The sequence below is a fragment of the Eutrigla gurnardus genome, assembly GCF_963514095.1.
Source record: "Eutrigla gurnardus genome assembly, chromosome: 17".
Classification (NCBI taxonomy): Eukaryota; Metazoa; Chordata; class Actinopteri; order Perciformes; family Triglidae; genus Eutrigla; species Eutrigla gurnardus.
This window is the reverse complement of record NC_139928.1, coordinates 5998345-6009429: the sequence shown is the minus strand read 5'-3', so window position 1 is coordinate 6009429 and position 11085 is coordinate 5998345. Positions and strand designations below refer to the sequence as shown.

At 41.8% G+C, this 11085-nt stretch overlaps 1 protein-coding gene across 1 annotated transcript; it reads right to left on the bottom strand.

Moving 5' to 3' along the window:
• Positions 1-6987: 6987 nt before the first annotated feature.
• tbxta (T-box transcription factor Ta) lies at positions 6988-9557 on the bottom strand (the record flags this gene model as incomplete). Its single annotated transcript, XM_084032164.1, has 8 exons — positions 9353-9557; positions 8753-9017; positions 8311-8445; positions 8154-8215; positions 8004-8065; positions 7741-7914; positions 7527-7650; positions 6988-7246 (listed from the first exon to the last, which is right to left on the bottom strand). Exons 1-8 carry the CDS (start codon positions 9535-9537, stop codon positions 6988-6990), a joined length of 1266 nt encoding a protein of 421 aa, XP_083888290.1. The 5' UTR covers positions 9538-9557.
• Positions 9558-11085: the final 1528 nt, after the last annotated feature.

The following is an 11085-nucleotide window of genomic DNA, read 5'->3' as shown; positions in this document are numbered from 1 at the left end:
GAGTTCAAGGCCAAGACTAGTGATTTTACCATCCCTTTGGAGTCACTGAACTCAGCTGTGTGTTTTGTTTGGATCACATCCGAAGGCTGCTGGCCTACAATGAGAACATGTTTATACTATGCAGGTAGGTTGCATAATACTAGATGGCACAGTGTTGTAAACTAAAAATAAATACTAAGTACTTGCGGTTCACATTACTTGTGTACCAAATAAGGGTTTCGACGAGGACAAAGATTTTTCGTTTTGAACCACAAGGGGGCAGTGTTTTCCTTCAAGTGTGAAGAGTGATGTTTGAATGGTTTAGTGTTCATACTGAACGAGAAGCCATAGAGATACAGTAAAAAATCACCTTCATGAGGATATTCAAGTTAATTTAATTTCCGCTTTAAGCAAATAAGTCAAGACAAGGACGGCCTGTGAACTCTATTTTTTGTCTACTATTGAGCCAATTTCTAAAATGAGAATGTAGGAGTAAAAACTTCTAAAATGGAGAAGAAGACACATTTATAAAGTGACTTCTACTTCTCACGGGATCAAAGGAAGGATTTACACTTCAGTGTTTTAAAACAAAAATACATACATTTTCCCAGTAATATGTGGAAAATGCCCAAAGAACCATGAATAGTTTAAAAACAGGGTTTGATTTGATGAAAAACTTTCTTAAAATAATTTTGATGAATTTTAGCATTTTAAATCCAATAACATGGTCAGACTCACACAAAAAATAACAAATTGATCAAGCTGCCAGCCCGAAACAAGTGACCAGCAAGCTATGCGTAAATATGAATCCCTCTCTTCTTCTTGGTGTGGCTGGTTGAACTTAAGCACTGACTCTGAGTGGTTCGGGTAAGGAGAACCCACTGGTGAACACTCGCAGGCGACAGAGATCTGATAAGCTCACCACTTTCTAACTCCACATCTTCAGATGATTTTATTTTTCAAACTTCAGACGAGCTGACGTAAACTCGAGTGACATCACTTGAGCTCACTCGTCAAACTTGATGCAACTTTTTCTTCATATGTAGTAGAACACCACATGCAAAACACTTGAGAAACACAATGTCACAGTATTTATTAGGACTGACCCCTCTTCGCCAAGTAGTTGACTAATTGGACAATTTGGTCTTATCCGACTAAGATTTCTTTAATCAATAAGTCATTTTTCATGCTTTTTTAAAAATGACTTATATCCAACAAACACATCCCGGGAAACCCAAGTTATAAAGTAGTGCTTTTCTTTGATTATTTTTTGTCAGATCAGTTGGTAAAAATCAACGAATGTTACTGGACTGATTTCAACCCAAGTATTAGTACACGGTGACTAACTCTTTCCATGTGTTAATGCGGTGATTGACATGTGGTCTGAACCCCGGAGATAATCAGCATGCTGCCACCAATGACTGAAAGACACGCTTTCTCACTCAGACCACACTGGATATCATGCACCTCTGCTAAATGTTACTTCAGTGAGGACCAGTTTGCTTACAAGTCTTTTCTGCTTGTGTGACTGTCCACCACCAACTGGACTGGCCTGTCAGGATGGTGAGAGGCTGTCACCATCACTGTGGTGACCGGAGGAGACATACATTAGCTTATGCTGGCTAGCAAGTCCTCCTAATGTGTGAAATTGCTCATGTAGTTCAAAAACACTCCTTGGACATCTGTCTCATCACAATAGTGTTTTTACACAGGCCGACTTGCTGATTAGAGAGTGAAAGACTCCATATTCAAGCTTGATTTTTAGGCCGTTAGGAATGTTACCACATAAACATGTTACATGGGAGACATTAGAGTAGTCGGCCGATTAAACATGAAACACATTTGAGAGCCAGGAAGGGTGAGTGTAAAACAGACTTTAGTGATTTCAAACCTTTTGGTTTGTGATCCCTCTCTCATAGGTTATGGCCTAAATGTGCATTTCAACCAATAGCAGTTTTGTTTTCTGTGTTGGCAGAGGGAAAAATTCCAGGTATTATTTTAAAGAAAATGTGTTTTTTCTTAATCTTGGAGGGTCCTTATCCTCAGGTTAGAGACCAGCGATTGCACCAGTGTTATTGGTGTTTTTTCATGTTTCTGCCAACTTGCTTCAATTTACATGACTTTCTAATCTTGTCCATTAATTAAACAGTTTAACCTGCAAGACGTCACGGTAAGCAAAAATAGATTTGAGTCTGTCTCAAATTGGACCGTGCAGTTTATTCAGCTTCAGGCCACTCTAGGACTAATATTAGTTGGGCAGGAAATTATCTTCAAATTTGATCTTGTAGAATTCATGATAGCGATGGAATTCAAAGTAAAACTAATCTTCATGGCAAAATACATCTAATATTGACATTGACAACTGACTATTTTTGTTCCCAGAACTTTTATCAGCATATTAAAAACGTTGGAATTTTGGTGGCAAAAGATACAAAATTAAGGGATTCTGCCATCGATTGGGGATCATTGTAGCCGCCAAACGCCTGATGGGATTGTGGATGGGTGGGGCGGCTGTATGACTGTGCAGGGGTTGAGGGCACGGAGGAGGCAAAATCTGCTCAGCTGACAGCAATGTCTCACCAAGGTACCAGAATTTCTTCATTAACGAAGACACACAGACATCAGAGGGACGGGGTTAGGGTTTTGGGGCGGACGAGGGGGCGGTCTGCAAACACACCTCCCTGCCGCTGCGCTGACTCGCTGTTCCAGACTTGACAACTTGTTTTTTGGCAGCGGCCCCTCGTAAATCACCCGCGAGGCCTTGCACAATGTGACTCACCATCATAATCGTGGTGTTTGCAGAGGCCGCTTCGCCCTTCTGTCTTCTTCCATAAGGCTGCTCGGTGGCTTTTTCCTGGAAGTTGGAGGAGGGATACGTGAGGGGACACCAGGACAAAGATGAGACAGGAGACTGGCATCTTTCCTCCTCCGTCAAATTTACATTCGCCTCACTGGATAAAAACAAGTCTAATTTAATTCCCCGTCAGTGTCACTGTTGATATGCTTTTCCTTCATGTCAATAAACTCTTATTCTGTCACTAAGCACGTGGGAAATGTAGTTTTGGTGTGATTTACCCCTATGGCTATAAACTGAAACTAATAACAACAGTCACATTAGGACAACAGTGGCCCCGACCTAACATCTGTCCTCCACACCTGGGTGCTGGGCACACTCTGCAAAGCGTATTTGGAGCACACACTTCCAGGGGTGGAGAGTCGGCCAGTGTGCAAAGTCAAACTCCAACTGTCAATTAGCGAAGGCCAACACAGGCTGCAGGCTGGGGTGTACGGAGCGGATCAGCCATCTCCGAGAACAAAGGCTTCAGTGAGCCCGGGTTCCTCAGACCGACACACACACTGTAAGTGAGAGGGCCGGGATGCACCAGGGCCCAGCAGGACCTGTTTATCGCTCCAGACTGAGCAAAGACCATCAGCAAACATCCTCCCTTCTAAGTCTGGACAACTGCTCACGAACAGATACACACACACACACACACACACTGGAAAAGAAACACAAGTGCTGAGTGACTTTTGTTAGTTCATGAATGTAATAAAGACTTTCCTCTTTCAAACTCCAATTCTATTAATAATAACTATAATGGAAAGCACCTCAATAGGCTGCCTATTATAGACTACTATATATCTGGTAGACTGGAAACACACCAGTGTTACATAATAGTAATGTCCCAGTACGATTCACGAATACTTGCTAATATCAAAATGTCAGTTGTTCATTGGTCCCATGAATCAAATATTAAAAATATTTCCGATGTCATTTATATGTTTTCTGTGTTTTTGGCTCCCAACTTTAACCCTTTCATGGTGTGTTTTCAGTTCATTCAAGTTAATTGTAACATTTTGGTCACCTTAAATAAATGTTGCTCCGCCCTCTCCACTTCTAGTAGCAAAAAATATGCTATCCAATATGGATAGTGGAAAAACCAATGGGTGACATCACTGTGACTGTATCCACTTTCTGTATACAGTCTGTTGTTCAGTCAGATTCAGGGTTGCTATGCTAGTCCAGTAGCTAACGTAGTTTCTAGCCTCAAGCAGGGATGAGCAGATTCAAGTGATGTCATTTGAGGCAGTTAATTAGATTTGACAGGATTCATGTTGGTTGGTCGGTCGGTCAGTCCACCACTTCGAGGGTCTATTGGATAGATTGCAGTGAAATTTGGTACAGACAGTTTGCCTCAGGATGAAATTAATAACTTTGCTCACCCTTTCAAATACATTTAAAATCTTCATTTAGTCCTATTCTTTGGTTTATAAACCAAATACCTGCAATACTAATGACATACCCATCAGCCTCAGATGAACATTGTAAACATGATGCTGGCTTAACATCACCATATTAGCACTGTTGTTATCATGTTAGCATGCAAATAATAGTGTTTAGCTCAAAACCCACAGGCAGATAGCTCCACACTTCTACGTGGTCTTTTAGCTCTTTTTCGGAGCTTTGATTTGTTGTTGTTTTCGTCCCACTTCCCTCCCGTCAACCTTGTTTCCACCAGCAGACTGTTGTTTTTATCAAAGAAACCCTGATGAACCAACAGAAGTGTGTGCTACCTGCCCAGCACCAGCAGAAAGACAGTCAGGGATGAAGTTTACACAGTGAAGCATCATTAAGATCCAGATATAAGGGAGTTGGAGGAGACCAAAAACTGATCTAAAAGCAGAGTAAATATTGGACTATATTTATACTTGCACTTTAATTGTCTTGCTACTGCATGCTGCTACTTCATTTCAGCTCTGAGGGGAAGTTAAGTTACTTTGCAAAACACAGAAAAAATACTGTAGATGGAAATGTGACAGGCCGCCATTTTATACGTTAAACTATCCAGAGTGACGTCCAGCTCAACCAACTACTAACTTTACACAAGTGCTCAAAAGTGTCCAGATCTCATTTGGCAGTTTAAACAAAGACAGCTACTGTATTTCCTTCAAGCTAGCAGAGATGAATTCCTAAATTTGGAAAGGCAGTAACGTGGAGGTTTTCAGAGACGTCGGCGTTTCACGAGGGGACCTTTGCTCCGCCGTGATCGGCTCTGCCAGCTGTAGGTCACATTGCTGCTTCATTACTGTTTGCCTGTGGCCCCGTGACCCTACAGTCTTCATTTGCACCTTGGTGAGGACCACTCCATCACGACTCAGGGGCCGAACCTCCGTGCCCTGACACACACAAATCACACCACTGACATCATGAGCACAGGGCCAAGCCACTGGCCCCAGGTATGAGCCGCACGGAGCCACATCAGCCTTAAAATACTTCTGCTTTATTTATTTTGGAGATTTTTGCCATCTGATGTTTTTTCTCTCTCTCTCTTGTCAATTGAGCTTGGTACGGCAAATGCTGATTTTCAGTACCAAATCATTTAATTTAATCTATTTATTTATTTGGTTTCTTCTTCTTCTGTAAAGACACATACATTTATTCATGATACGTGTTGTTTTGAAACATTTTAGAAACATAGATTCGTCTGTTGACATTTTAGTAAATTATTTTGTGTCAAAAACAAAGTAAACTGTAAATGAAGTGCTGTTATAAACAAATCTATTCCTTTTTATGAATCATTTTCAAACCTTATGTATATTATTTTTTTCCTTCTTCACCTTATTATAATATAAAGAATGAATTATGACATTTCAACAAGCTGTTTCAATTTGTGTGTAAAAATAAAAAGTTTTATTTGATTCCACTGTGTTCCTGCCAATAATGCATCGTGACTTTGGAGTAATAGCTGTGTGATATGTGCATATCTTAGTTTATTATATTCCATCCCAGGTGTGAGCATTTTGGGTCTGTTTTCTGTACATTTTGACTTTCCTCACACGCAGATCTGAATGTGTTCACCGTATGTCGCACCATAACGTAGATTGTAACAAAGGGGTGCCAGTGATGGAAGCGTACCCCAACAGATTTCTTAAACTGGACACTTCTCCGTCAGCTCATCTTTCCAATCGCATGCCAGAGAAGCCGCATTCACTTAGCGTAGCTGTGCGGACGCTGTTATTTAAAGAAAACTCACAATGCCGGGCCAAGAGCTTGATGATTGAGGTTTGATGCGCGAGGGCAACGTGTGAGCGACACCTCAACTCTAAACCCGTGGCTGCCAAGTGAGAATATAAGAAAAGTTATTGATGTTTTTCTTCTTGATTAAACCACAATGGCCCTTGTTTGACCTTTGACCTCACAGAAAAGATGTTTTCAGCTTTATATCAAGAAAAACCAATAAACCTTTATGATATACTAAGTGCTCACCAAACAGATGAAATGAAACCCAAGTTTGAGAAAACAAACACTTTTAATTTATTATTAAATGACATAAATAAAACTCACAGTGAGTTCAAATACAAATAGATAGTTATGTACACTTGTTTTTGTTCTTGACAAAAAACCCTGCCAGGAGGCAGAAGGCACTCGTGTCTCAGTCCAGTCTTGGAACACATGTATTGCAATCAGAAAAGGCACATTTATATGGAAAACAATGGACGTTAATTTATTCTATTTACATACATATACACATTTATGTTAGCGGAACCATTTTTTTCTTCTTTTTATATATTTAAGAATCAAAACAAAAACATGAAGGATTGCTCGGTTGAGCTTGGCTGTGTGGAGCTAAAGGGACTTTTTTAAAAAAGGTGTAATAAACATGTTATAAATGTATAATAAGCATGTTGGGAGTGACTTAAGAGCAGAGAAGGAGTTCTGACCAGCTATTCTAAGGTTTGTTATTCGTGTGTGACATTGTCCATCATGGAAGGGGATGATTGGCTTTCAAGTCTTTGCATATCAACTGTTCAGCGTGACTCCAGCCTAACTTATCACCTTTTTAAACTTGAGGCATTGGAATGAATAATCTAAGCTTTTTCACCAACAGGAGCCAGAAGACAACCTTGCAGATGTGACGTTTCATCTTCTCCAAGACGTTTTCTTTTTGTCTTTAGTCCTGCTCCTAAAGCCTTCAGAGATGAGCACCAGGCTGCAGATGTTTCAGCTCAGTAACTCTGAGCCACCGGCGCCCAGGACGCGGTCAGCCTGGCGATAGAGCTCTCGAACTGGGCTTCCCCGACCCCGACCTCACTCAGGCTGGGGTCATACATGGAGGAGGGTGAGGAGACGGGCAACGAGGAGGTCAGGCCTGTGTAGGAGGAGCCCCTCAGGAACTGGGAGGTCAAGCCTCCAGGTATGGACCCTGAGGCCGAGCCTGAAGGGGTGAGGGTGGTGCCGGCTACCGACCATAGGCTGGGATACTGACTGTTGACAAGAAAGACAAGAGGGCTCTATTACTGTGGTGCTACTTCCATCACACTTCGATCATTGGGCCATGCCATAACATGCACTCGTAAATGTTTCAAGAGAAGAGAAAGGAGAGGAGAGAAAACTTAGGGGGTCACCATCACTGACACTGAATCATATTAACTAAGAAACACAAAGATACAACTACAAAAAAAATCAAAGATTTGAAGCAATGAAATTCAACTGAGAACTAAAAAGGCGTGGCACTGTTTGAACTGCACATGGTCATGAGGCTTACCTGGAGTTAGATGTGGAGTTGGTGGAGTGGGACAGAGTGCCCATGCCTGTGGAGTTGGGGATCTGAAGAGCAGACCAGCTGTCATGAGTGGGCAGAGCCCCTGAAGTGTTGTCCATGTAGTTGTCTGAAAATAAGATACACAACCACAACTTAGCCCAAATTCTGCCATTTATCTTCATTCCACACGTTAGTCTAAGATGAGCCGGGGTCTCACTTGTGCTGGAGCTGCGGTGGGGGTAGTGGCTGGGATACGGGGCCGCTCTGTGGCTCCTCAGGCTGGAGTAGCGCTCGCAGTAGGAGCCGGAGGAGTGGCCCGCTGTGCCGCTGAACTGAGGAGGGCTGCTGCTGGGGCAGATGGGACTCTGGCCTGGGAGGAACCAACCTCCGACTGTGGAATCAAACAAAAAATTATTCAACACATCATCGATTTCTGTATGAGATTTAGAAAGTAGTAAAGTGTAAAGAATTGAAACTCACGCTGAGAGTAGCCAGACTGTTGGCTGTCTGCACTGTGGTCAGGCATGTCTTTATGGTCGCTCCTGCAATCAAAAACAACAACATTAGATACCGTGCTGTCAGAACACTGACTTGATCTTTTGAGAAATACTTTGAGGTTCGAGTCTCTACCTTTCTTTGGCATCCAAGAAGGCTTTGGCGAAGGGGTTGTGCTTTATCTTCAGAGCAGTAATCTGAGGAGGACATCTGTTAGCATTTCGATCCATATTCAAGACAAGGTATTCTTAATAAGGTTTCATATGGAGTATGTGCTCCACGCAGAACTGACCTCTTCATTCTGGTAAGCAGTGACTGCGATGAACTGTGTTTCGGGGAACGACTGGCTGCTGATCATCTTCTGGATGCCTCCAACCTTCACAATGTGTATCCTCGGCTCGTACTTGTGCAGAGAATTCAGCATGATCTATGGAAAATAAAGATCACAATTCATAAGATATTCATCTTAGAATAAAGAGCAGGACTGCTATTCATCCCAGACTTTTTTCATCTTCAAGTGAATGAATTGCAGTAATGAGACATATATCAGGGTCCTTGAATTATGTCTTTAGAAACTAGTATGGATTCCATGATTAATGGTAAAATAATAACTGTACATTAAATAGCCTGTTTAAATTATTATATACAGTTATATTTGGTTTGTTGTTATACTGTAGCAGTGTCAGTGTTACGTGTGATGTTCTCATCAATGGCATATCTAACGGTCTCCTCACCTGGCCTCCCCCGTTCAGTTTATTGGAGAGTTTCACTTTGCTGAAGGAGACGGGCGCTTTCATCCAGTGCGCTCCGAAGTTGGGGGAGTCCGGGTGGATGTAAACGCAGCTGGGGCTCTGGGGCTCCGGTTTTCCGCCGGGGACCCACTCCCCGTTCACATATTTCCACCGGTTGTTGTCCGCGGCCACGAAATCCAGCAGCACCGAGTACATGGCGTTGGGGTCCAGGCCGCTGATGCTGGCCCTGAGCACCGGGAACATCCTCCTGGGAAACGGCAAGCACGAGCATGTATTAGAATATACTCACGTGCATTTCGCAACGATTATAAACATGACATTGAATTGCAAGTTTGGTCAACTATTAAAAACGTCCCGATGCCTCTAAGGCCTCCGGAGGTGCACATTAGATAGAGCATGTATGCGGGAGCCTGTTTGATATCAAAATAAAGCCGGATTTACAACTATTAAAATTCGTTTGTGACATTATAACAGAACGTATTGACTCATCATAAGAAAGCGTAAAAGCGCTCCAAATGTGCCGGGCCTGTGCGCAACAGGCCTCACCTCGGCCTCTCCATATAGCTGCTTCATTGGACCTACCTTCCAGTTTTGGTGACAATCATCTCGTTGGTCAACTCTTTGAACTTGTTCCATAAATCTGCGTCATCCAGCGTCAATTTAATATCCCTCTCGGACGCGTCTCCCTTCTCGCTGCCCTTCTGGAACTCGCTCTCCACGGCGCTGAGGAGATGCTCCAGACGCTGGTCAGTGTTGGATGAACTCATTATTTCCAAGCGGAGTAGATAGACCTAAATCCAAGACGTTTGGTGCAGGGGCTCAGTGACTCTGAGACGGCCGCTGACAGAGTGATACTGCTTTCTGGGTCCCGAGGCCTCATCATTTAAGGGCCCCAGGGACCTCATGGGGATGCGGGGCGTGGTCTGGGCGCACACACCTCGCCTCTCTGACCGGGTTCAACGTCTCCAAACGCCGCCCCCACTCCAGGGGGATCCTCTTTCCACAATATAACTCATAATTAGAATTTATTTTTTAAAAATAAATAAAAAATGTACCTTTTTTAATTAAGATTTGTTTCCCTCGTACAAAATCTATATGAAAAATGGAAGTTTTTGGAAGTTCAATTTGTTGTAGCTTTTGGAGTGAAGTTTGGGAATTACAGGCTGATGCCTACAGATCTATTAGAGTGTTGCAGTTGATGCCCTTCACATTCAAAGCTCTGCGTTCAAACAAAAGAAGGGAAGCGAGGTTCACAGAGCCGTGCCTTTGAACTCAGTTGTATATTTGCAAATAGTGCTAATCTTTTGTTGTCTCAAATCCACATGGAAGAGGGCTTGTGCTGACTGAGTATGAGCCATTAAGGCTATCATGCCAAAGCATGGACGGGCCCACAAGTGATGTCTGGATTTACATAATGGGCCCGCATGACTCTGATATTCAATATTTCAGGAGACTGAGTGCTCAAAGGCAGCGTTTTTTTTTCTATTTCTACTAAACAAAAACAGCAGAAAAGTCTCACTGTCTGATATCAATCAGGAGAAATACTTGTCTGTGTACTGCTGACATTTCAGGACAGGAAGTGGAGCTGCAGTGGACATCAGCTCTGAATGTTCCACTGAATGTGACTTTTTAATAGATTCCTGCCTTCTTCTGCTTAGTTACAGTATTTGCATGTTATCCTATTTTATACCATATGTTAGAGGCAGATATTGTATTCAACAATTAAACAATTAAGTTGTTGAATAATGTATTGTATCTGTAATGTATTATGTATTGTAATGTAATAATGTATTATATTTCTGTTCAAATATAAAATAAACTTTTACAAATCACATAAATAACTACATTTATTTGATTATTTTGGTAAATAATAAGGATGATAACATTTTGTTGAGACCAATTTCAAAACAAAATCAAGTGAGTGAATACTTTGCAAATTAAGATTTTTCCAACAAAACATATATCAAATTGGTAATTATTATACATTATTAAAGATACCCAAATGAGTTGAAATAAGCTCCTCTTTGGGATGCATCCACATTCGCATACACCTTAATGCATCAGTAATAACAATAACACTGAACAGGGCCATTTTGATGTCTGATACATAAACTACATTTGTAATGGAGTATTTTACCTGATTTTGTTATACTACTTTTTTCACATAGTAAAACATCTGAATACTATAGATCTGCCAGTTTGTAATGTAACTCAACCTAAGCTATATATTTGTAAATGGTTTGGATTCAGAAAGATTTTTGTGATAATGAAAAAACGTAATTTTCACTTGCATGGCTTTCCCTGGACAGGAGAGA